Genomic DNA, 27,761 nt, shown 5'->3' on the forward strand with positions numbered 1-27,761 from the left:
ACCCATTTTGCAGCCACACATCCTGTCCCTTCACCAAAATAATCAGAAGGAGGGCACTGTAATCAGAACAATAGGCAAACAGAGATCCTCAAAGATAAATCTGGATAGATATCCAGGAATGACAAATTAAAAAAAAATCGACTTTGGATGAGCCCCACTTCTCTCTCTCTCTCTCTCTCTGCCCCTCATGGGATTCTCTCTTCCTCCCTCTCTCTCTCCGCCCTCACTCGCTTGCTCCCTGTCTCTAATGAAAAAAAAACCCAACACCCCAAAAAGGCGATGCCAACTGAAATAAACAAACAGCTAATACTTGAAGAACAAATTGTAAAGTAGAAACAAAGAATTTAAGATATATGTAGTTGATATTCTCAGAGACATTTGAGTCTATCATACCCATAAAAGAATAACTGTCAGTAACAAAAAGGAAGCAGCCAAATTTGTTGGAGATAAAAATGTTATCAACCAAATAAAAACTAAATAGCTGGGTTATTTAGTGTTAGGAGGCAACTCTCCAGCTTCTTGCATTTCTGTACATCTTGCCAATGGAGGCACTGACTGCCCTTTTGTTTTATACTATCTTTTCAAGGGTATTTACTTAGCAGATGCCTTGGAAAATAGAGATAGCAGCGCTTTCCAGAGTAAGGCATCCTGACTATTCAGTATAATGAAAATGTTTCCCTCTTGGGCAAAGGGCAGACATGCTTATAAAAGGCACATTTCCTAAGCTCAGGGTTCCTCTTTTGTCACACAGCCCCTTGTTGGACAGGTAGTGATCTGACCCTTTTTGTGTCTCCCTGTGGGAATTAGGATTCAAGAAAACAACACAAATGCTTATTAGGATGGCCACTACTATTCTGTGAGTAATCAACTGGTTTTGTCTCTGACCCAGAAGTCTCCAGGCTTCTTCCAGTATCCATCAAACTGTGGCAGGCTCACCAACAGGTATAATAAAATCTCAGACCCTTCACAGTTCTTAACAATTGTTATAATGAATATACTGAGACCCTAAAATAGTGAACTATAAGATCAAGTCAAGGTATTCTCCCAGAATTCAGCCCCCAAAATAAACGTGGAATATGGAGGATAGTTAAGAAACATATAGGATGGATCCAGAGACTCCAATAAGAAATAGGAATTCTGAAAGAATGGAGAGAATAGAGTGAAGGAGATAATCAAGAAAAAGAGAAAAACTTTTCCCAAACCTAAAAGAAATAGTTAAATTGAAAATGCTGTAACATCTCAATGAATCACTCCATAGAGTACTTAGCAACTATTAAGGGAAAAGGGTACATCTATAATGGTAGATCCCCTTTTTCCATTGGAATGAAAGCTTTGGACAGAAACCAAGCCACTAATAATACTTAACTAACAATAATGGGACAAACTGACTCATATGCTTTCTAATGCACTGCACTAAGCCAGTCACAATAGCACTTCTATAATACCCACACCAAAAAATGTTTACTCTGAATCCACACATGCAGAAACAATAAGAAAATCCAAACGGAAAGACTTTCTATAAAACAACTAGCCTGACCTCTTCATTCAAAAACATTAATAACATGGGGGCACCTGGGTGGCTCAGTAGGTGGAGTGTCTGACTCTTGATTTCAGCTCAGATCATGAATTCTCAGTTCATGAGTTCAAGCCTCACATTGGGCTCCATGCTGACAGCGTGGAGTCTGCTTGGGATTCTCTCTCTCTCCCTCTGTGCCCATCCCGTTTGCTCTCTCTCTCAAAATAAAAATAATAAAACTAAAAAACTTAAGAAAAATGCTAATGACATGAAAGTCAAAAAAAGACAAGGGTGCAGTTCTAAAAGAAAAATGACAACTAAATGCAGTGCATAGTCCTTTTATGGAAACTTCCTTTTAAGTTTATGGAACTTAAAAAAAACGGTTAGAAAAACATTATTGGAACAATTGGGGAAACATGAATACAGACTGCATATTAAATATTAGTATCATATCATATTTAATCCAAGCTAAATAATTTTTTGGCCCAATCATTGTTTTGAGGTTATGTAGGGAAAAGATCCTGTTCTTTAGGAGATATATGCTGAAGTAGTTAGAGTAAAGTGCCATTAATGTCTGCAACTTACTCTTAAATGGGTCATAAAAAGTTATATTTGTATGTATATGTGACTTTAAATATAAAAATTGTATACAATCAATACAGTATGTATATATGAAATCTGTACACATATACATACACATAGAGAGATGGAGAGAAATAAAATATAACTAAATGTTAACAGTTTGTGAAACTGGAATATTTGGGTGTCCGTTATATTTTTACAGGTTTGCCATAGGTTTGCAAATTTTCAAAATAAAAAAAATAGGAGGTAATAAATTACAAATGCCAATCAAATGCCAAAAAAAGATTAACATAAAAAGAAACTATTCCTATACATATTTAGGACCCATTTCATAAATCAAAAAATGTGAAGATAATACCCTAAAAAGTTTTCAGAGAGCTGTAAACAGGCTACACACAAGTCATTTTGGATATGGATGTAAGATAAGGAAACAGTGGCATCCAAGTTTTGAGAGAAAGTTACTGTGAAGACAGATTTCCATATCTAGTCAATTAAACTTTAAGTGTGAGTGCAAAGAAAGAGAAAAGAGAAGAAAATGTATTTTCCACAGATACTCTCTGAAGTAATTAGTCAAGGATATGCTGCAACAAAATGGAAACTGCATCCAAGAAAGCTGAAGATGTGGGACCCAAGAAATGTGGTATACAAAGAAAGCAGGAGCCATACGTACATAGCAGTAGAGATATGAAACAGTTACAAGAAAAAACATATTCAAATTTATGTACTATTAAAAATGTATTTAGTTAACAAATACGTAAGGGGCGCCTGGGTGGCTCAGTCGGTTAAGCGTCTGACTTTGGCTCAGGTCATGATCTCCCATCTCATGAGTTTGAGCCCCACGTCAGGCTCTGTGCTGACAGCTCGGAGCCTGGAGCCTGCTTCAGATTCTGTGTCTCCCTCTCTCTCTGCCCCTCCCTCCTCTCAAAAATAAACATAAAAAAAATACATATGCAAGATAATTTCTAAAAGAGGTAAGTACTATAAAGGCAATAAGCAGATACTGTACCGGAAAGGGATGCCCAACATGAAGTCAGTGCTATCAGTAAGTGAAAGCAATTAATATCTACTTGCAGAGTAAACTTGACCCCATAAATATTCTGCAATTGAGAACCCCTTAAATGCATACTGATACCTGCTGTCTTTGAAGATGTTTCAGCCAGAGAAGATACAATATGATCAAAATTCTGCAGAGATTTTGTGAGCTGATAGAAAGCACTCAACTGCAAGCCCAATGTTCAAGGCTTTTATTTTTGTTCATCTGCATTAGCAGAGTTAGAACTAGTCACTGAAAATGAGGAAAAGGAGGAGATGACCTGGTGAGATGACAAGCTCACCGGTGTGTTTCAGTTATATGAACAGTTATTTTACTTTGAAAAGGTCATAGAATGATGTGTGTCTTATATAAGTAGTAGAATTATTACACGCAGTTAAGTGTAAAACTGATTGTAGATTGGGTTCTCTTTATGCCTTTGCCTGTAAAAAGTATATACATGAGGGAGGTAAAGAGAGGACTCCAGGGGCACCTTGGTGGCTCAGTCAGTTAAGCATCCAACTTCAGGTCATGATCTCACGGTTCGTGAGTTCAAGCCCCATGTCAGGCTCTGTACTGATAACTCAGAGCCTGGAGCCTGCTTCAGATTCTGTGCCTCTCTCCCTTTCTCTCTCTCTCAAAAATAAATACACATTAAAAATGTTTTTTTTTTCACATTAAAAATGTTTTTAAAGAGAGAGAGGGGACTCCAAGAAAGAGCATCACGCTACCTCGTGTCCTCCCTGTTCTCATTTGAATGAAAGCTTTGAGCTGTACAGTCCTGACCACAGGAGAGGGGCTACTGTGGCCCCAAGCCAAGCAAAACCCATAGGCAGAGAATTAAGTCTGCATATGTATCTTCTTTCTCTACTCTTCACTGCCCAAAAAGCATACTGCTTTCCCCAAATCATTTCAACTCCACAGGAGTACCCCAGGAGCCATGTGTGGCCCAATCCTTCAGAGTTTTGAAAAGCAAAAAGCTAGGGTTTGGTTCTTTTTGCTTCTCTCTCAGAGCTTAGCTATCACTGCAGAACTGTATCCTAAGGCTGACCCTGCTGAGCGGCGGGTAGCAGATGGGCTATAGTTGTTGCACTTTCCCAGGAAGCACAATGCAAATACTTTTAAGAGGTCAGTGCCCTCCAACTGTGAAATCGTAACATGCTAACTTACGTGCTTGATTAAATTTCACCTCCCCCCCACCCCCAGCATACCATAAAATTGGAAAAGCAATTCCATCACCCAGGATCAATGTGCATAAAGTATACACAAAAGGATCAGAAGTTCTCATCAGTAAACTGTGTGTTTGCCTTGGCTGAATATTCAGAGGTCCATTTCTACTCTAGGTTGATGAATGATGTATAGTTAATTACCACTTAATTGCTTGTTTCTTTTTCCTTGTGTTGCTGCCATATAGGTTAGAAATTACAAGGATGAGATTTTGGCTAGTCTCCTTCAGTCAGGAATCCAAGGGAAAATCTTCCCATTAGATTTTACCATCCTATTCACAAGTGTGTTTGCTTTATTTATTTTTTTTTAACCATGCAAAACACACATCAGGACTAGGGAAACCGAGCTAAGAGGTAGCCTGGTGTGGCTGCTCTCTCATGAATATTCAACAATATGGGATATAATAAATTCTTACCAACTAGTCTAGAGCCGTATCTACGTAATACAAATAAAACTGGATAGAAGAGTAAAAAAGAATCTAGCGTCAAGCCCAGTACCTGATACTTAGCTGATACTCAAGAAATATTTATAAATGAATAAATAAGTGAATGAATGAACTCATAACACTCAGTTCTCGGGCTTCATAAGCCATTTCCATGACACCAGGATACACCCTTGCAGATGGCAAATGTTCAGAGCAGAATAAAAGACATTAACAGATGATATCTGGGCAATAGACTATAATTCCCATTTATTTTCATATGAATTTATTGCTGAACCAATTTGAAGATTTGTTTCTAGAAAGTATTGATTTATTCACTTGAGATCAGTCATGGTAAAATACAAGTCTTAGCAGAGTGGCAGTGCATTGCTGTGGATGGCTACCCAGTATGTACATGGAACTTTAGTTTATGGCACTTTATGGTCTCAGCAGAGCAAGGCTGGATCTTGAGGTTGAACTATTTCCTCAAAGAAGGATAAAGTGAAGGAGGCTAGAAAGCCAAGGAAATGGAAGACAAGTCCACAATCTCAGTTATTTCCCATATACTAAGATACAACTATTTTCTACATGCTGGGTCCCCAAATTTACATTTATTTAAGGGAGATGAATCCAAGAGAGCCAGTGTCAGAGTCAGAGAGAAGGGCAGAAGCTCTCATTCAACCTGCTGAGTGTCACCTACTCCTGGCCCTTATAGTTGCTCCTGAATCAAAGAACCAAAAAGCAGCATGATTTCACAGGCTGAAACCCCCCTCTCAAGATGACCTGATCTATCTCACTAAGAATGGATTATAGAGCACCAGTATTCCATCAAAGATGGAGCCCTTACTTTTATCTTGATCTTCAGGGTTTCCCAGAATGTTGTGAAACATGCTATGCACACACACACACGCACACACACACATACACACACACGTACATATATTTATATAGCTAGAAACAGAGATAGATACCTATATTCAGTATTATTCAGAAATAAATGAATTAGTATAGCATTTCATATTCAGAAGTTATTAGGGTTAATGGAGCCCATGACTCAAAACATAGACAATCTTTGCAATGATATCATGGCTATAGAACTTGCATTTCTGATTTCTTATCCTTTTCTTTACCAACATCCCCTCTCCCCTCTTTAGGAAAGGAGCCTGGTGGGGGAACCAAGAGTTTGGACTGCAAAATTGAGGAGAGTACTGAAACACCTGCTCTAGAGGACTCCTCATCATCCCCTGTAGATATTCAGCAACATTCCTGGCAGGTTTCCACAGACATTGACAACACTGAAAGGTGAGTGGGAAGTTACTGCCAGTATTCCTCCAGTTCATATTCTTAGGGGCTACAGAAGTTGAGATTTTCTCTTTCATATTCTTATTTCAGAAAACTGAGCTAGCAGAAGGTAAGGAGTCCAAACCCTGCAGTAGAATGGTAGAATTTTCAGTAGTCATAGGCTCCCAGGGCTCTTTGTATCCCACTCCAACACATTGTGTCTCCATGGAAATGAAAACAGTGTGCTCCCATGGGAAGGGAGAAAGTTGGATCCATATACCATCACAGTTCACCCACAGGGCTGGGTACTAAAATTTCCATTTGCTTAAAGGGAGAGGAATCCAAAATCATGCAAATATGCCTCCAGTAGTCTCTTAGATTTCAGGTGTATGGAATGGCCTGCTTAGGTTGCAGTCCACGGCTAAGCATTCTGCCCAATTGACAGACAGCTTTTCGTAGTGCTCCCTTCTCTTGCTTTCCCAGAATGCAGCTGAGGGCCCCTTGGTGGCCAAAGCGAGTTAATGCACTTACCTTAACAAGCACCAGATCACTGCTAGATAGGGAGTTTCCTTCTTAGGAAGAAGAGATTCTAGAGTAATTCAGTTTCACTTAGGGAAAGGAAGCAATAATAATATAATAATAAGTGCCATGGCTCATATACATGCTAAAATACCATTCTGTGAGGCAGGAGGACAAGACCCTTATTTATTGGCCTTCACAGTGATATCATGTCCTTTGCTACTAATGTCCCTAGAGCTGGCACAAAGCAGTTGAATGAATACTGGGCAGTTCCACTGAGTGCTTTGTGTAGAGTTGAATCATTGACAAGATAATGAACATTTTATTTTTTTTATTTTTAGAAATGTAACACACAATGGAATTTATAGCCATTGTGGTTCTACTTTCAGATTGTAATATAATTCTAAAGCTAATTACTGAATTTCTGTGTTTATAGAAAATTGAAGCATGTGGTAATTATATGCTATTAATAAAACTTGGATTTTGTATAAGCTTGGAAATCTAACAATTCAAACAATAAAGCTGTTTGGCACAGTCTGATAGAGCTATAGACAAATGGTGAGGGAATGATTTATCTTAATTTATGAAATAGAAAATGCTTTGCTCTATTTTCAGGAAGAAATATCTGCCAGAGGGCCATGATCAGGGCATAATCCATCAGCAAAGACATTTGACTTTTCAGAAACCAAGCACAGCATCTATATCTAAGCCTTCTGAGCTTTTAAGAAAGCAAGCTATGGCTGGCAATAAAAATAAGACAGGGTGGAGTTGGGTTGAAGATGGTGGCATAAGAAGATGTAAACTCACTCTCTCTCATGGATCTGACAAATACACAATGATTTATAGAATAAATTCCTTTGAAAAAGAACAGCAAATTGGATGAACAGAGCATCCACAACAAAAGACGGACAGGACAGCATTGAGAAGGGTAGGAGAGGCAAAGAGTGTCTTGCCAAAAAGACTCCACCCTAAGTGCCATGATCCACCATCAGGAGGGATCTCAAAAGTACAGTACTTTTCCCTAAGAAGTGAGGGGTTTGTCCTCCACACCAGGCACCCCAACCCTTAGATCCTACATGAGAGGTATGAGCCCACTAAATGTCAGACTTTGAAAACCAATGAGGATTACATCTAAGATAACTGTAAAACTGAAAGAAATGGAGAACCCACTCTTAAGGACTCAGATTTACTCACTCTGGGACCCAGCACAAAAACACCAATTTGAAAAGTGCCTAGATCATATGTAAAGGAAAACAACTTACTCAACTTAAAGTACCTGCCAGAGAGGCAGGAAAATGTTCGCATTTTATCCAGAGACAGAGACATTGGTGGCCACCATATATGTGACCTCTTCCTACCTTGCTAAGTTCAGTATTGGTAGGCACCATTGTGGAACTATCCCTCTAACCTGTTAGACCTGGTGAGCATGCCCACAATCAGAGCAAAACCACACATCATAGCCAGGCCAAGTGCCAATTCCACCCACCCTGATACCACAAATACAAACCTGCCACAGCAGATGGCTGTGTGCAGCCCATAGAGGGGACAATACTTGGGCGCCTAGCTCTGGTGGTCAGAAGGGCTCCACATGACATCTCCTGTCCAAGGACATTCTTCAAGACTGGAAGGTGTAGTTGATTTGACTAATACATACAAACCAACACAGAGAGTAAGACAGAATGTTTCCACAAAACATTATGTTTCAAACAAATAAACAAAAAACAAAACAAAACATCAGAAAAAAATATTAATGAAACAGATAAGCAACCTACCTGATAAAGTGTTTACAGTAATGGTCAGTAAAGATGCCCACTGAGCTGGAGAAGAATGGATGAACATGGAGATCCTCAACAAAGAGACAGAAAATATAAGAAAGTTTCATACAGTAGTTACAGAGCTGAAGATTACAATAACTGAACTGAAAAGTACACAAGAGGAGTTCAACAGCAGGCTAGATGAAGCCAAAAACCAGATCAACAAGCCAGAAGACAAAGGAATAGAAGTCACCTGGGCAAAACAACAAAAAGAAAAAAGAATTTTTAAAAAATGAAGATAACTTAAGATAACTTTGAGACATTAAGTGGAGAATAATGTTCACATTATAGAGGCTTGAGAAAGAGAAGAGAGAGAAAAAAGGCCATAAAACTTATTTGAAGAAGTAAGAGTTGAAACTTTTTTAATCTGAGGAAACAATCCAGGTTTATGAAGCACAGAGAGTCCCAAATAAAATGAACTCAAAGAAATCCACAAGACACATTATAACTAAAATGGTAAAAGTTAAAGATAAGAGAAAATCCTAAAAGCAGCAAGAGAGTATGCTAGCAGATTTTTCAACAGAAACCTTGCAAGTCAGAAGAGTGGCATAACATATTCAAGTGCTGAAAGGAAAAAAAAATCACCAAGAATTCTCGGCAAGTTATTCAAAATTAAAAGAGTGATGAACAGTTTTCCAGATAAGCAAAAGCTAATAAAGGAGCTCATCCCCACTAGCCCAGTATCACAATAAATGTTAAAGTGACTTCTCTAAACTGAAAAGAAATGATACAAATAATAACAAGGGAATAAATATAAAATCCTACTGGAAAAGTTAAATATGTAGTAAAAGTAGTAAATCAACCACTGACAAACCAACTATGAAGGTGAAAAGACAAAAATAGTACAGTTAACTAAAACTACAAAAATTAAAATGATGCATAAAATAAAAAGATGTAAAAATGTGACATCAAAAATATAAAATGAAGGGGAGAGAAAAAAATGTAAAGTTTTGTCATGCTGCTATTAACTCAAAACAGACCATTATACACATAGGAACTTGTATGTGAACTTTATGGTAAGCCATAGAGCAAAAACTTACCATAAATACACAACAGAAAATGAGAAAAGAATCTAAACAAAACATAAAAAGAGCCATCAAACCACAAGGGAAGAGAGAAAGAAGAAAGGAACAGAGAGGAACTACAAAAACAGCCAGAAAACAATTAACAAAATGGTAATAAGTACTTATCAGTGGTTACTTTAAATGTAAATGGACTAAACTCTCCAATGAAAATATAGAGTGACTGAAGGGATAAAATAAGACCCATCTATATGCCATCTACCAAAAACTCACTTCAGAAGTAAGGACACACACAGACTGAAAGTTAAGGGATGGAGAAAGATATTTCATGCAAATGGAAATGAAAATAAGGCTGGTGTAGGTATATTCATAGCAGACAAAGTAGACTTTAAAACAAAGACTATATGATAATAGGGGGATGCCTGGCTGGCTCAGTTGATAGAGCATGTGATTCTTGATGTTGCAGTCATGAGTTCAAGCCCCACACTGAGAGTATAGTTTACTTAAAACAAAGACTGTAATAATAGACAAATAAGGGCATTACATAGTCTAAAGGGATCAATCCAACAAAAAGACATAACACTTTTAAATATATATGTATCCAACAAAGAAACACCAAGATATATAAAACCAATTATTAACAGACCTAAAGGAAGAAATTGACAGCAATACACTAATAGTAGAGGACTTTAACATCCAATTTACACCAATGTAGAGATCATCCAAAGCCAAAATTAATAAGAAAACAATGGCCTTAAATGATCCATTACAGCAGATGCACTTAGTAGATATATACAGACATTCCATCCAAAAGCAACAGAATACACATTCTTTTCAAGTGTACATGGAACATTCTCCAATACAGATCACATGTTAGGCCATAAAACAAGTCTCAGTAAATTCAGGAAGACTGAAATCATATCAAGTATCTTCTCTGACTACAATGGTATGAAACTAGAAATCAATTACAAAAAGAAAACTAGAAAAACCACAAAAATGTGGAGATGAAACAACATGCTACTAAACAACCAATGGGCCATCAAAGATGTCAATAAAGAAATTTAAAAAAAAAGAGACCAATGAAAACAGAATTATGACATACCAAAATTTGTAGGATGTAGCAAAAGTAGTCTAAGAGGGAAGACTATAGCAGACTTAACTCCATAGGCAAGAAAACTATCAAATAATCAACCTAACTTTACAACCTACAAAGGCAGAAGAAAAGCAAAGCCCAAATTCAGTAGAAAGAAGGAAATAGTAAATGCAGAGTGAAAAGAAATGAAATAGAGACCTAAGGCGGGGGGTGGAGGTGGGGGACAATAGAAGATCAATGAAACTAAAAGCTGGTTCTTTGAAAAGATAAACAAAACTGAAAAACCTTCAGCTAGACTAACCATGAAACAAGAGAGAAGTCTCCCATAAATAAAATCTGAAATCAAAGAGAAGTTACAGCTGGCATCACAGAAATGCAAAGGACCATAAAAACTACTCCAAACAAATATATGCTAGCAAACTGGACAATCTGGAAGAAATGGATAAATTCCTAGAAACATACACTCTTCCATGACTGAATCATGAGGAAATAGAAAATATAAAGAGACCAATTACTAGTAAGGAGATTGAATCAGTAATCAAAAATCTCCCACATAACAAAAGTCCAGGACCAAGCAGCTTCAAGGTGAATGCTATGAAACATTCAAAGATTTAATACATATCTTTCTCAAACTCTTCCAAAAAATGTAAGAGGTGGAAACACTTCCAAAATCATTTTATAAGGCTAGCATAACCCTGATACCAAAATCAGACAAAGCATCACAAAAAAAGAAAATTAGAGGCCAATGTCATTGATGAACATTGATGCAGAAATTCTCAACAAATTATTAGCAAACCAAAGACATTAATACATTATTGTATCCATACACTATGATCAAGTGGAATTTATTCCAGGGATACAAGGACGGTTCAACATCTGCAAATCAGTCAGTGTGATACACCAGATCAACAAATGAAGTATAAAAATTGTATGATCATCTCAATAGCTGCAGAAAAAGCATTTGACACAATTCAACACCATTTTATGAAAACTCAACAAAGTGGGTATAGAGGGAACATATTGCAATATAATAAAGGCCATATATGATAAACCCATGGCTGACATCACAGTCAGTGGTGAACAGTTGACCACTTTTCCTCTAAAATCAGGAATAAGACAAGAATGGCCAATCACTTTTATTCAACATAGTAATGAACATCCTAAAAACAATAATTAGGCAAGAAAAAGAAATAAAAAGTGTCCAAATCCTAAATGAAGAAGCAAAACTGTCACTATGTGCAGATGACATGATACTATATATAGAAAACCAAAAAAACTCCAACAAAACACTGTTAGAATTAACAAATTAATTCAAAAAATAATAATAAATTCAGTAAAGTAGCAGGATACAAAATCAACAAACAAAAATCTGTGATAGCTGTATACACTAATCACAAACTATCAGAAAGAGAAATTAAAAAAATAATTCCATGTAAATTGCATCAAAAACCTGTGAAAGACCTACACACTGAAAAACATAAGACACTGATAAGAGAAAATGAAGACAACAAATAAACAGAAAAAAGTATCCCATGCCTATGGATTGGAAGAATTAATAGTGTTAGAATGTCTACAACTATCCAAAGCAATCTACAGATTCAGTGCAATCCTTATCAAAATTCCAGTGAAATTTTTCACAGCACTGGAACAAATAATTCTAAAAATTGCATAACACCACAAAAGATGTTGAATAGCCAAATTATTGTTGATAAAGAACACAGGTGAAGGTATTACACTCCCTGATTTCAAGCTATACAACAAAACTACAGTAATCAAAACCATCTTATATTAGCATAAAAACACACACACATCAATAGAACAGAATGGAGAGCCCAGAATTAAACCCCCACATAGATGAACAATTAATTTATGACAAGGAAGCCAAGATCATACAATGGAGAAAGGACATTCTCTTCAACAAATGGTCCTGGAAAAAATAGACAGCCACATGACCACTCTCTTATACGATGCACAAAAATTAACTGAAAAATGGAGTAAGAACCTGAATGTAAGATCTGAAACCATAAAATTCCTGAAGAAAACATAAGCGGTAACCTCCTGAACATGAGTCTCAGTGATATTTTTTTATGTATAGGATTCCAAAGGCAAGAGAAACAAAAGCAAAAATAAACAAATGGGATTACATCAAACTGAAAATATTTTGCATAGTGAAAGAAATCATCATTAAAACAAAAAGGTGATCTACTGAATGGGAGAAAGATTTTGCAAAGCATATATCCAACAAAGATTAAGATCCAAAATACGTAAAGAACTTATACAACAACAAAAAAGAAACAGTCCAATTAAAAATGGTCAGATCTGAATAGACATTTTTTCACAGAATACATAGTTGGCCAACAGACACATAGAAAGATGTTCGACATCACTAATCATCAGAAACACAAATCAAAGCTAAAATGAGATATCACCTCCTACCACTTAGAAGAGCTAGTAGCCAAAAGACAAGAAATAACAAGTGTTAGCAAGGATGTGGAAAAAAGGGATCTCTCATACACAGTTGATGGGAATGTAAATTGGTGCAGCCACTATAGAAAACAGTATAGAGGTTTCTAAAAAAAAATAAGAATAGGACTAACATATGATCCAGCCATTCCACTTCTAGGTATTTATCCGAAGAATGTGAAAACCCTGATTCAAAAAGATATATGCACCCCTATGTTCATTGCTGCAGTATTTATAATAGCCAAGAAATTGAAACAACCTAAATTTTCATCAGTGGATGAATGGATAAAGAAGATCTGGGGTGTGTGTGTGTGTGTGTGTGTGTGTGTTTTAAAATGGAAAACTATTCAGCTTGCTATTTGCAACAACAGAATTCACCTTGAAGGTATTATGCTAAGTAAAGTAAGTCACACAAAGAAAGACAAGTACCATATAATTCCACTCATTTGTGGAATCTAAAAAAAAAAACAAAAGAAAAGAAAAATAAACTCATCCATACAAGAGAACAGATTGGTGGTTACCAAGGGGAAGGTTGGGAGATGGAGGTAGGCGAAATGGTTGAAGGGGGTCAATTATAGGGTGACGGATCATAACTAGACTCCTAGTGATCACTTTACTTACAGTACATACAGATGGCAAATTGTAATGTTGTACACCTGAAACTTAAATAATGCTATATGCCAATTTTACCTCAAATAAAAAAAAAAAAAAAAAAGGAGAGTATAGCCCACGGTTTTGAAGTTCAGTCTTCAAGTCAGATTCAGGTCAAAGGAGGTGGGAATGACAGAGACAAGTGGGCACAAGAGACCTGGCCTGGTAGAGCAGCTTTTCCTAGGTTCCCCCTCTGTCTGCCCTAGGAGATCAGTGGATCTCACCCTGGGTGGCATATTAAAATCACCAGGAGGGCTTTTTTTTTTTTTTTATTTTTTTCTAATGTTTATTTATTTTTGAGAGAGAGAAAGACAGAGGGACAGAGTGTGAATGGAGGAGGGGCAGAGAGAGAAGGAGACACAGAACCTGAAGCAGGTTTCAGGCTCAGCTGTTGCACAGAGCCCAATGTGGGTCTCGAACCCACGGACTGGGATCATGATCTGAGCCAAAGTTGGCTGCTTAACCGACTGAGCCATCCTGATGCCCCAGGGGGGCTTTTTAAAAACACTGATTCCTAGGGCGCCTGGATGGCTCAGTCGGTGGTTGAGTGGCGGCCTCTGCTCATGTCATGATCTCAGTTTGTGAATTCAAGCTGTGCATCAGGCTTGCTGCTGTCTGCACAGAGCCTGCTTTAGATCCTCTGTCCCCCCTCTTTCTGTCCCTCCCTCGCTCCCACTCTCTCCCTCTCTCAAAAATAAATAAAACATTAACAACAAACAAACAAACAAAAACAAAAAACAAAAAAACATTGATTCCTGAGCCCTGTCCCCATAAACCGCTCCCATGGTGGGTGCAGTCTCGGCATAAAGTGATTCTCCAGTGCAGCACCAGGACTGAGAATTGGCGCTTTCCAGGAGACTCTGCCTGAGTCTCACATACAGCATTCCTAGCCCATTCCCACCCTGTGCTTCCCCACCTCCCATCCCACCTGCCCTTGAGAATTTTACAGAAAATCAGAATGTGCTCCTTGCACTTCTGGATGTAGGGCCCTGCCTTCCTTTCTTCCCCTCCCCCACTTTCACCTTTTCTCTCTAGAAATATCCTTTGCAGCTTATTAGCATCACTGCCCCAGAAACATCTCCTCGTACCTATGGGAAAGAATTCTAAATGCTTTTAAAGGTGTTATTTCTATACCTGATCCACAAGTCTGCTTTCCTCTCCTTTTCCAATCAGCTATTCCTGAGAAAGAGTTCTTTTTTACATATTAGTCAATATTTAAGGAGAGACACTATCGGGTCTCGGGCCTCCCCTAGGACCAGTGGTCCTCCAACCATACTCAAGAGAATAGTTGTGTTTCAAGAAAAGAACTGAGAGGCAGGGGTGCCTGGTTGGCTCAGTCAGTAGAGCATGTAACTCTTAATCTCACAATTGTGAGTTCAAGCTCCACTTTGGGTGTGGAGCCTACTTAAAAGAAAAAAGAAAAAGAAAAGAACTGAGGGATTTCATACCGAAGATTAAATAGTGGTTCTTTTTCTTCATAGAGCAAAAGAAAAATAAGTTAGTAGATAGAATTTCCTCAACTTCCTGAGAGAGGATTATACTCTCAAATAAACTTCCTTAAATCCTTAGTACCAGCTATTGCTTGCCTATTGTGGAATGAACTAAAAGATGAATCTGATTTTTGCACTGGTAAATGAAATCTACCACTACGTCCTGTGCTTTCAAGAACACTACGTCCAGTGGATGACCACCTGAACATGTGGGGAACTATGGTCCCAAGGACTTGAAACGTCCACCTTACCCTTACCCCAGACTGGAAGCCCCCTGAGCAGGCTTACTGCTGCACGTTTGGCGGTTTTAGGATCATATGCACTCTAAGACGAGGGAGGGGAGGTGTTGGAGGTATGGAGTGACTTACCTAGGGGCAAGAGGAAGGTCCAGCTTTCCCAGGTGCTTCTCTCTCCCTGCCTGCCTCTCTCTCTCTCTCTCTCTCTCTCTCTCTCTCTCTCTCTGTCTCCACCCCCACCACCCACCCACCCATCCCAAACCATTGTGAAGAGCACTTCTCTGAAGGTTTTACAATTTGTCAGTCTCCCAACATTCCAAGCCAATTTAATAAATGTTGAGCCCTGTAAATCCCTAACACCTGTGTTACACTGATTTTCAATCACCATAATGAGACACTAACAAGTGAACCTGTACAGCCACAATAGCCTCCTGACCATAAAGCCTGAGAGCACCATCACCCAGCCTCAGCTTTGCCCAGAGTACCTCTGTTACTCAAGTTGCATGACCTTGACCTCCCTCTTATACAACGGCAATACTGTCCTCATTATCAGAGAAGAGTCTGGTCCCACTGAAGGCAAGAGGAGGGCTCCCACAGCAGAATGCCCTGTGGCAATGTTAGCCAGAGTAGTCTCGTTCCTTCCAGAGCCATCAATCTCAGATATTTTTTCTTACAAAAACAAAATAAATTCAATATTTGCCCACTGGAAACTAGAGCTTGTACAATTAAGCACAGACTCTCGTCTGTCAATTGTCTCACAGAACAGACTGGGATTGCATTTCAAAAATTTACAGCTGATTATTTTTTTCTTTTTATCACTTTTACAGAGATATGCGAGAAATGAAAAACCTTTTAAGCAAACTCAGGGAAACTATGCCTTTACCATTGAAAAATCAAGGTAAGTTCTCGGTCATTTTTCTTTGAGGCAGAGGATGTTGTTAACACGATAACCTTGGGACTTGTTTCTTGAGAAAGTACAAGTTTGTTTTACACAAACAATAGAAGGCATTGAATATACAGTCCTCTCTCTTCAAGAAGATATGATAATGAAAACATAGTCCCTCAGGCGAGCACAGCTGTGCTCTGACCCTCAAGCAGAGGCCTCCTCTACTGGCCCTGTCAGTCAAGGGCATGGATTCATTGCCATGCTGTGGAAAGCACTGTACCAGGAGTGGCAAATACAAAAGAACTGGAAACTTGGCCCTTGCCTTTAAGAAGTTTACGGCCTATAGGAGGACACTTAAGAAACTTCCAAAGGAAGCTCTCTGCCATATAGATGTTCACTTATCTAAAAGAAGTAATAATAACATATACTGAGACCTCACATTGTGCCACTGTGGTTCCACACCCAATTCCAATATGTGGGGGTGGTTTTCCACACCACCAAGCAATTAGGAGACACCAGCGGGGTGTTCTGCAATTCATCTGAATTCTGACAAGACAGGGAGACAGCACCAGATCCCCCAAGTTAAGGGCTACACATGACTGCCCTCCCCCACCACTTGGGATGTACAGGTTAGAAACTCCAACGGCCCCTCCATGAGTTTAGTTAATCTGCTAGAGCGGCTCACAGAATTCAGAGAAACATTTTACTCAGTAGATCACCAGTTTATTGTAAAAGGATATACCTCAGGAACAACCAGATGTCAGATGCCAAGTACAGAGTGTGGGGAAAGGACAAGGAGACTCCATCCCTTCCCAGGTGCACCATGGTCCTCAGATCTCCACCTGTTCACCAACCTGGAAGTCCTCTGAACCTGTCCTCTGAACCTTGCTGGTTTTTATGGAGGCTTCATTATGTAGGCATGATTGATTAAATAAATCATTGGCCATTGGTGATTGAAATGTCTTCAGTTCCTTCCCTTCCCGGGAGGTTGGGGGTGGGACTGAAAGTTCCACCCCTCTGATCACAGAGTTATTCTCCTAGCAACCAGCCCCCATCCTTAGGCAGTTTTTGAAAGCAACCTCATTAACATAACAAAAGGCCCCTTTACGCTGTCATCACTTAGGAAATTCCAGGAATTTTTTGGAGCCCTGTGCCAGGATTGAGGTGGGAGACCAACTGTATATTTCTTACTATAAATCACAATATCACAAACCACTATTCTAAATACTTTACATGGATTAACTGTATTAATTTATTTAACTCTAATAACGCCTTTGAGGGAAATAACGACTGTTTCCCAATTTACAGGAAACTGGGGCAAAGAGAGGTTAGCTAACTCTGCGAAGGTCACACAGACTGTAAATAGATGGTTGAGATGTGGCCCCAGGCAGTCTGTCTCCAGAGCTAGCCTATGGAAATATACACCTTCACACAGAAATGGAAAGGTATTTTCACTGGAGTGAAACTTCCATAAGGGAACTGCCTCTATATGCTTTTGTCAACTATTACTGTAGCTTCTGTACCCAGAACGATGCCTGGCACCTGGTAGTAAAACCCCCGGCATACACGATAAATGTGTGTTCAATCTGTGCCCAACTTTGCAGTCCCAGGGTCTGAAGATCCGTACCAAGGACTTGAAGGAGCACGTTCCCCTACGTGGCCAGAGCGGCGTTAAGTGAAGCAAGCACCAGCTTCGGAGAGACATAACCAGAGGGTGGGGAAAGGGTTTTTAGAGTAAGAAAGAAACTCCTGTGGTTCCCCCTGATCAAAGCCTGGGCGGAGGGAGGACAGGGTGCTGCTTGCCTTTGAGAGGATTTGGCAGCAGAGCTGGGAGTCTGCTGGCTCAGGGAGCAGCAGAAGGTGGCAGAAGGTGGAAAGGTGCAAGTGGGAACACCAGATGAAGAGGCCGACAGGTAGCGCGGCCTGAGCTCCACGGCAGGGAGGCGGGGTGTGAGGAAATGAGAGGCAGGGGTGCGGAGCATCAATTAACTCGGAGCCCCCCTGAAGGGCCTAGAATCAGACGAACGGGCTTGAGCCACAGGGGTAATGTTGTAGAGGCCTTGCGGTGGTTTCCGGAAGCAGACATTGTGGTGTCTAAATGGGGTGTCTGTCAGATCAGATGAGGGCCCCCAAATGCGGGGTGACGATCAGGTGGAAGCCAGTGGCTTGGGAGATGAAGGGATTCGCCAGAGGCAGAACAAAGGAGATAGAAGTTTATGGCCTACACCTCAAGGAAGCCGCGGGCTGAACAGCAGAGGAGAGGCTGTCTGCAACCAGGCGGTGGGTGGGGGCTGGTTTTAAAGGGGGAAGACGAGGAGGAATGGAGACATATGGAATGTTCCCTTTTTTGATAACTGTGCCTGGTGGGAAGTAGCCCATTGGTGGGGTAGGGTCTATGGCTATTTTGAGGTGGCCACCTGATAGATGGGCCTGTGTTCAGCCAGGTGGTCGCTGTGGGCCCTTTCTGCATTCCACCTCACAAGCCTGTTTGCCTAAAAGTGGGCTCTACAGACACAGTGTAGTGATGAGAGAGCCCCCCCCCGGACCACAGCATGGAAGACTGTTGCTAGAAATCCGCATGGTGGTTGGGACCAGGGACTTTGGATTAAGGCGATGCTTGGGTTTGAATGCTGGCCCTGCCCACTTACCAACTTTGTGCCCTGGAACAAGCTGTTTAACATCCAGCCATTTCATTTTCCTCAGCCCTGAAAAGGAGATGATAGCATTACTTACTTCAGAGGGTTGTCCTGAGGTTTAAATGAAGCACCGCTTGTGGAACGTCTGCTACGGACCTTTCAGAGAGCAGATGCTGACGGGTGCTTTATTGTTATTGTTGTCGTTGGTATTGGTATTCTTTACCAGCTGGCCCACCCAACCTAGCTCAGGAGAATGCCACATTCTCATCAAATAGAACAGCCCCTGATACCACGCATTGATCTTGAGCCTGCAGTACAGAACATCGGTCTCTGTGACTTTGGAGTTGGAGCCATGTCTGAAGCTATTCTCAGTTTCTTTATATGTCTGGCAAGTTCCCCCTGTCAGCAGCATGGAGGTCTCTCCCTGTACCTCACAATCAGGAGCCCAGGAGGATGAGTACCAGAGCCCTCAGAAAGAATTTCATGTGCGGCATGTAGCCTCTATTTTAAGTCCATCCAAAATATTTTAACCATCCAAAATATTTGCTCTACATTTCATGAAATGCATCCAATAGTTTCTGAAATGTGCACTAATGAAAAAACAGAAATTTCATTTTATTTACCTAGGACATTTTTATAATCAAAAAAGTATAAATATTTTGTATAACTTTGTATTACTTTTATAAAAAGAAAAAAGTAGAATTTTAAATATATTTTTCAAATATAATAATAATAAATGATTGGTACTGTGAATAAAACCATGAGTGAAAAGGGCATAGTCCAAATAAATGATATTCAAGATTTAAACTTTAAATATGTGTGGAGCAGAAAAAGGAAAAAGCTAGGAGATTCAAGGACCTGTTCAGGAGGGAATGAAGCAATAGGATTTTGAAATTAAAAAAAAAAAATTGAGGTGAAGTCTTCAATTCAGGTAATTTCAGATCTTTTCACTTGGGGGAGAAATGGGACCCTCAGCATGTGATGCCACATCTCTGTTCTTTACATGTTTCATGGGTACTCACAGCATGATGTCACTATAAGCTGAACTGTAGAGAAAGGGGGTTGTGAGTCTGAATCAGAGGGTCTGAGAAACCCTGAAGGAAGGAGAGCAGGTCTCTTGGGTCCCTCTGGGAACATTTTTTTAGCAGATGCATATGGCACCATTTTAATGAACAAATCGGTCAGATTCCTCTGTCTGGTTCCATAAACCAAGAAAGACCATAGGGGCTTCCCATGACCTTCCTGGAATTCTTTTGCACAGATCTGTTTATTATACAGGTCTAGGTTAATACATGCAAGAAATGGTGTGGGGTAAAATGTGGAAAAATGTATCCCAGTTCTTTTCTCGAGGACCTTATTGTCAAAACATCTTTGTAACTGGATGAAAACCATTATAGAAAGCCATCTGTTTTCTTTCTGGCTCTTTCTTTCCTTTCTCTTTTTATTCCATTTACATGTGGGTCTGAAGCAGAGAGAGAAAAGGGAAAAGATACCACTACTGGTTCCCTTTTTTCCAACCATGTGAAAATCCTGCCAGGCAGGTGCTGGGGGATTCTACAAACGGAGACGCTCTGATGTCCCTGTTCTCCAGGCTCCACCCTAGTTCTCAACTCAGAAACTTCCATGTTTATTTCAGCATTTAAGGGTTCAAACGTATCTCCCCCCTTTCCTACCACAATCAAAACTTGACTCAACAACAGTTTGTTTTAAATTGATTTTCAGTGGCCAATAAAGGAAGGTGGCCAAGAGCAAGAATTTTAATGGGTAGCGATTATGCCCTCATTTCAGACAGTGCCTTTTCTTTCCCATCCTTCCCGTTTAAGACTGGAGACAAAGAGATGCACAAAAGAAAAGTGAGCTGTCCTCTTTCTGCCACGGCTCCACAGCAGGCTTCTGACCACGGTCAGGTCTCCTGGCTCTCAGCCCACTGTTCTTGCCACTGCTTCAGCGCCTCTCCTGTCCTACATTCTGGGTCACTGGCAGTGCTGTAGGGAGCTTCATTAATTATGATAGTCTTGCTGTGTCAAATGGATTACAAATGGAACCACCTGTGGGGAGCCTGCAAGGTTACTGACAAAGGCTAAAAGGAGATTGGAGAGTGAAGGACAAGCATCTTCTAAATGCGTGTTGTAATCAAACAAAACAAGGTGGCAGAAATAAATTAGGCCTGAAAGACAGTTTCACCTTTTCCAGAATTCTGACTTAATGAATGCTGTAGGGTGTGTTTGTACATTCACTCTTGCCTAGAATGTGGTTGTTGAGACCATGCGTGAGAATCCGTCTGAAGGGGATCAGTCAGGAATTGAATCTGCTCTAGAATGGGTCCCCTCCTGGAGACAGTGCTATTCCAGACTAAACTGGGTCTAGGAACAGTTCCCCCAGACTCATACTCTCAATCCACTCCAACCTGGACCCCCTGTATCCATCCTAGCCATGTCAGCAGAAGTGTTTGATATCTAGCTAAAGAACATTGGGCAGTTATGCCACCTGGTAGCCTAGAGATGACCTTTTAGGTCCTTTCACCAGGGCTTCACATAAAGACTTTATGTGCTTCAGTCTAGTGTCTGAATGTTATTCTGGGTAGTTTTACTCCAGGAGCCCCATATCCTTTGTAATCTCTTCAATCTTTCATCCAGGATTCAGTATGACGTATGTACTTCCCTCTCTGCTCCAGTTAATTCACACATCAGTTTCTTAATGCATTACTCTATGTTCAGCCCCTATTCACAAACGTTACATGCCTACTCATTGTCTACTAAAGGAAGAACAGACTTCTTTCCCTAACATCTGGTGTCCCCACCATCATCTAACATGTGATGGTATCCTATAATGGGCCAAGTTCTGTGTCAGGTGCTGGGGATATCTCTCCCCCTAGAGGCTCTCTCTCTCAACAGAACAAATTGGGTGAGAATTACCTGGGAAGCCTTCCCAAATGACATGCTTCCCTTCATAGAGATTGGGATAATGTTTTGGGGATAGGGCATGTGAATTCTAAAATCAACTAACACGCAAACACACACACACACACACTATTGGAAAGACAAAGAAACTAGTGCTTAGAATACAACAGTCCCATAATAGCTACAGGTCACTACAAAGACATATTGGATTCTCATCTAGCCATATTGGAGTTGTAAGGGGCTGGGGTGTGAGATGGGGGAGAGGGTTGTTGATATCAAGGATTGCTTTTTGGAAAGTGAGTTGAGATTTCTGAGGATGAATCAGTTAGCCAAAGAAAGAGGTGGGGGCGCCTGGGTGGCTCAGTCGGTTAAGCGTCCAACTTCGGCTCAGGTCGTGATCTCTCGGTTTGTGAGCTCGAGCCCCGCGTTGGGCTCTGTGCTGACAGCTCAGAGCCTGGAGCCTGCTTCAGATTCTGTGTCTGCCTCTCTCTCTGCCCTTCCCCCACTCACATTCTGTCTCTCTCTCCTTCAAAAATAAATAAACATTAAAAAAATTTTTTTAAAGAAAGAGGTGGAAAAAAGAAAAACAAAAAGAGAGATGAAAAAAAGTCGAGGCAGAAGATTCTAGATATGTGAAGATATAGGAGGAGACATAAGAGCAGGGCATTTTGTTGAGCTACAAGCACTTCATTAGTTGGTAAAGTGGTTAGAAAAGAGACATGAAAGACTAGAGAGGTAGGAGGATCTATATCATTAAGGCCCTTATAAGCTATGTTAAGAGGTTTGGATTTGGGGCACCTTGGTGGCTCAGTAGGTTAAGCATCCAACTCTTGATGTCTGCTTGGGTCGTGATCTCACGGTTCATGAGATGGAGCTCTGCAATGGGTTTAGAGCCTGCTTGGGATTCTCCCTCTGCCCCTCCCCGCCCCTGCTCTCTTTCTTTCTCTTTCTCTCTCTCTCTCTCAAAAATAAAAGGGGGGAGGGTTGGATTTTATCCTGAAGCCATTGGAGGGGTTCAGTTAGGAGATAGTTGAAGTAATCCAGGTGAGAGATGCTTAAGATCTGACCTAGGGCCAGGGGGTTGGAGAAGAGGATGTGAACAACTGATGGGCTGCACAAGAGGGAAGGCAGAATCAAGGATGAAACCCAGGTTCAGACTTGAAAAACGAGGTGAATGATGTGTCTATTCACTAAGTCAGAGAGAACAGAGGAGGAACGGTAGAGATAGAGGATGATTGAAGTTTTGGAGATGGAGGAACTCCCAGAGCAATGCTCAGTGGTGAACACTAGGCATACAAGTATCATGCTGAGGTGAGACATGTGAGCTGGGAGGCTGGAAATACATATTGAAGCATCATCAGCGTAATGGTAATTGAAGCGAGACCCCCCCCACAGAGTGTAGGTATAGAGAAGATCCTAGAATACCAAAATTTAAGTTTCAAGGGGGAAAGAACTGCAGTTTACAGAGGGGACTGAAAAGAAAACCAGAAGAACATTATGAAATCAGTCAAAGAAAGTTGTAAGCTAATCTTGAAGGAGGATTGGCATTTGCCTAAGAAAGGAGGACTAAGAAATGGTGTGTGTAAGGGCAGAGAGCCAAGAGAAGGTATGGCCATATTTAAGGAATTCTATGTATTTCTGTTTTGTACCATTCCCTCCTACATACACCCTTCATTCAAGACTAGATTGTTTCTTGGAACAAAATTCAAGTTGCCTTTGACCTCTATGACTTTGTTCACACTGTTTTCTCCATCCAGAAAGCCCATCTTCCCCTTCACCAAATTTGCAAGTTCTCCTCATCTCTTGTGGCCCAGAAAGAACACCAAGACCTCCATGATTTCCCACAATTGTCTTCTTCCTTCTCCTCCACTTGGGAGTAAGTCCACCCTTAAGAGTTCTCAAAGCATTGTATTCATATCTCTCTTATGGTATTCCTAATAAAGCTTCATAGTTACTCAAGCGAACATCCTTGAGACCAAGAACCACCTTTCTGTTAGGACCCTCAACACCCAACATGGAGCCTGTACTTAGCAGGCCTTTGATTAATGCAGGGATTCTCATAGTGTGGCCTCAGGACCAACAACATCAATATGTCTGGGAACTTCTAAGCAATCCAAATTCTCTGGCCTCACCCCACACCTACTGACTCAGAAATGCTAGAGGTGAGGCTGTACTTGAACACGCTCTCAGATGTTGCTAATGCAGCTAAGGTTTGAGAACCCCTGAGTTTGCTGAAGGTCTCCTTTTCTTCTAGAGTAGAAATTTGCAACTACAGTTACATTATGAGCACTTCTCTGGATTCTGAGAACATAGCTTTAAACTTTAAACTGAGCCTGGGTGGCTCAGTCGATTAAGCAACAGAATTCGGCTCAGGTCATGATCTCACGGTTCATGGGTTCAAGGCCCGCCTTGGGCTCTGTGCTGACAGCTCAGAGCCTGGATCCTGCTTCGGATTCTGTGGCTTTCTCTCTCCCTGTCTCTCTGCCCCTCCCCTTCTCTCTCTCTCTCTCTCTCTCTCTCAAAAATAAATGAACGTTAAAAAAAAGGGTTAAACTCAAATGCTCAGCTGATTATTTGCAATCTTATTTTTATGTCATTCTGTTTATTAACATATCATCTGTATAAGCAATCTTTTATTAGCAAAAGAAATCTGAGCAATAGAGAAGTGGTATCATAGTGCCTTACGTGGCGGCAGTGTCCCTGGCTTTAGTAGTATCCAGGAATTAAGCTTTGAATGACCAAGATTTTAACTTGCTGATGGCTGAATTACCTGTTCTCCTTCTCTTTCACTTTCTCCTCTGCTTTCCTCCCTCCCTTTTCCTTTCTCCACTTTTCATTTTCACATCTAAAACTGTCCTTGGTTACAGTTCTCTCAGAGCATATGCACTTTGGAGAAAAGATGCTACAAAAGTCTGAAATGTTCACAATAAAAATCAAAGGTTTCCCAGCAAGGTCAGGTGAATTCGCCCAGAAAGTGAAGCACAAGTGGGGAAACATTCCATTTCCTTCACATTCTTTTGGCAGCCCATAATTTCAGAGACAGGATTTCAATCAATGTGGAAAGACATCTTTCCTTGGAGCTGAATCCACTCCAAACCATTCCAAGCAGACTTGCTGCTGCTGAATTTCAGCATTTACTGCCGGTGTCAGCTTCCCAGGGTGTAGGAAGCTGCTCTGAATTTCTGCCAAGATTGTTTGAGCTTTTGTGTCACCTCAGCCCTAGGTGATGATCAGATAAGCTCTGGGCTAGGCAAAGGTGTCACAAATGCTCAAAAAGATGCCCCAAACGAGCGGTCATCCTTAATAGGCAGCCTGTCCTTTGCTTAACATCTGAGCACTTTCTCATCAATTCTAACACTTCTATTCACCTATGAGTGCTCTGTATGTGCACATGTATATATAGCACTCACAAGTGAATGTATGTGTGCATATCTATCTATGCATAGATAGGCAGAGACAAAAAGAGGGCTGAGTGAGGAGAATTTCAATAGCATAAAAGGTTTTTTTGATTTGCTGTAACGAATGCACAAAAGTCAGTCTTGATATAAATCTCATAATACCTGTGCACAATACCTGTACGCTTTTAATACATAGAAAAGAGAATGTGGGAGGTGCCTGCGTGGCTCAGTCGGTTGAGCGTCCGACTTCGGCTCAGGTCATGATCTCATGGTTCGTGTGTTCAGGCCCCGGGTCAGGCTGTGTGCTGACAGCTCGGAGCCTGGAGCCTGCTTTGGATTCTGTCTCCCTCTCTCCCTGCCCCTCCCCACTCATGCTCTGTCTCTCTCTGTCCTCAAAAATGAGTAAACGTTAAAAAATATTTTTTTTAAAAAAAGAGAGAGAACGTGGGAGCAAACATGACACCACAGGATACACATGTACAGTTTTTTCGTAAATACAACATGTAGCAGGCATTTCCTCATGCAGTGGGAACAATACACATCTATCTGCACTGCATTTTATAATATATAAATAAATACCCATTAGGTCACTATGCCAATGTCTTAAATGTTTGGAGAAACGGAAGGATATATGGGCATTCAGGAAATAGATCTTCCAGGTCTTAAATAGAAATAAGATTTTTTTTCTTCCCTATAAATGTCTTCATAGTTTTGGTGATTCTGTTCAAGGAAATATTAAATTCCTGGTGAACTTGCATTTCAGAAAGCATAATCAGTATTCAGAGAGATACCAACAGATAAAATTCTTTATTCTTCACAGTCTGCTGTACCTTTGCCTTACCCGAATAGGTTGTTTATCGATCATTTGGTGGTTAAAGAAGTAAGAGTCCTAAAACTGATGGGAAAGTGAGTTATTATTTCTTTTTTTCTAAATAGACCATGATTCATCCCTGAGAGATTCTCCTGAGAAATCAGGCTCGCATATAGTATTTGACATTGCTTTCAGTGTCTTAACTATTTGGGGCAAGTTTAACTATAAAAGAGAGATGTCCTATTTTTAGTCTCAAAATGTTGACATCCAGAATATAGAAAATTGCTTTTCACGATGGAAAGGACAAAGAGAGTACTGTTTTTCTCCACATTCACAAAATATGAATCTTAAGAGAGAGTATTAACCTGTGGAGACTGGGAGAGTACACTGTTTGATGAATTTGATGTGCTCAGCTAGGGTACCTGTTTTCTTCCCTGGCTGTGACTTGCCATTCTGGTTCTATCTAAATGTATAGCATGGTGCACCATTCCAAGGAACACTGTCAACTTGGTGAGTGATGCTAATTTACAAATAAGTGTGACACATGACAGCCTTTGGGGAGGGGGAGGATAAGCCCAGGCACTTGGATGACACAATTTATGTGAGAGGACTGGAAAGCCGACACTTGTTTTTGTTCTGGACAGTTTACTGAGCATCTAGGCTCAGCAATCAGGAAAAGCAACCCTCGTCTACAAACCAGTTTTATTGACGTGGGGCACATTTTTCCCTTACCCATCTCTTCATCTAACTCCTGACTCTGGGCTCCTTCCCAAGGTCCTATATCCCAAGGTAGGATGGAGAAAGGAGAGAGCCCCTTAGCTCTGCTCTGGGAGGGTGGTGCAACTAGTCCTGGAAAAGCTTAGGTACATAAAAGTACCAGAGCCAACCAACCATCTTGTGGCCCCTAGCTCCATTCTGATTATGTCCTAGTGCTGCCCACATTGGCAATTTCCAGGTCATCTCCTCATGGTCCTTCTCCAGCCTCTGGGACCAGACTGCCAGTTCCGCTCCAATAGGCTATTTCTACCCACCCTCTCTTTTGGACTGGACTCTTTCTTTAAAACCCAGCTCACTAAACTGAATTTGGTTTACTGGTTTATTTCTTCATCTGCTTGTCATCATGCTAAAAATTTCAACCCAAAACTTACAAATTCAGCAGCTGGCAATCTTCTCAGAATGCCATTGTATACAGAAACCTATAGAAATCGCTAGCCAAAGACTCAACACAGAATAGTTGAGACTTCTTCCTGAGGCAATAAAGTAGGTGAGTAGAGGCAACACAGTGGTCCTACGTAAAGGAAAATAGTAAATAAGAGCTGTATTTACTGAGTGCTTCCTCTGTGCTAGGCACTGAGGACCTCACCCAAGCTTAATGTCTTTCATAGATTGTTTCATTTAATCTTCACCTAAGGTAAGTGTTATTAAACCCTATTTTGACTAGGGGAAAACTGAAGCTTAGCAAGCTTCAAGTTACATGTTCACATAGAGCTAGTAAATAGTAGAGGCAGGTTTAGAAAAGAGGTCAACCTTACTCCAAAGCACGGGCTCTTTCTAAAAAGCTATGCATCTCCCAACTGAAAGAATGTCTTGAGCAGTTTACATTTAATTCTAAGCAGTGGTTCGCAACTGTAGGCTCTGAGCTCCCCACCACCACCAAAAAAAGAACATTTGGCCCTATCACGGGACATTTTTGGTTTTCACGGCTGGTGGAGCAGTGTTATTGGCATCCAGTGAGTAGGGAGAGGCCAGGGATGCAGCTAAGCATCCTACAGTGCTCACGACAGC

General features: G+C 40.6%; 1 protein-coding gene across 2 annotated transcripts in view; it reads left to right on the forward strand.

The window, feature by feature from the left end:
• Nucleotides 1-27,761, forward strand: part of RGS7BP (regulator of G protein signaling 7 binding protein) — a 105,608-nt gene that overhangs the window by 74,661 nt on the left and 3,186 nt on the right. Inside the window, exons 4-5 of one of the 2 annotated variants that reach the window (XM_049649517.1) lie at nt 5,931-6,078; nt 16,173-16,243. In XM_049649517.1, the coding sequence (XP_049505474.1) occupies nt 5,931-6,078; nt 16,173-16,243 (219 nt within the window). Of the gene's footprint in view, nt 1-5,930; nt 6,079-16,172; nt 16,248-27,761 lie in introns of those variants that run through there. The other variant, XM_049649518.1, reaches the window with a different exon arrangement.

This window comes from Panthera uncia (assembly GCF_023721935.1).
Source record: "Panthera uncia isolate 11264 chromosome A1 unlocalized genomic scaffold, Puncia_PCG_1.0 HiC_scaffold_17, whole genome shotgun sequence".
In the NCBI taxonomy this organism is placed as follows: domain Eukaryota; kingdom Metazoa; phylum Chordata; class Mammalia; order Carnivora; family Felidae; genus Panthera; species Panthera uncia.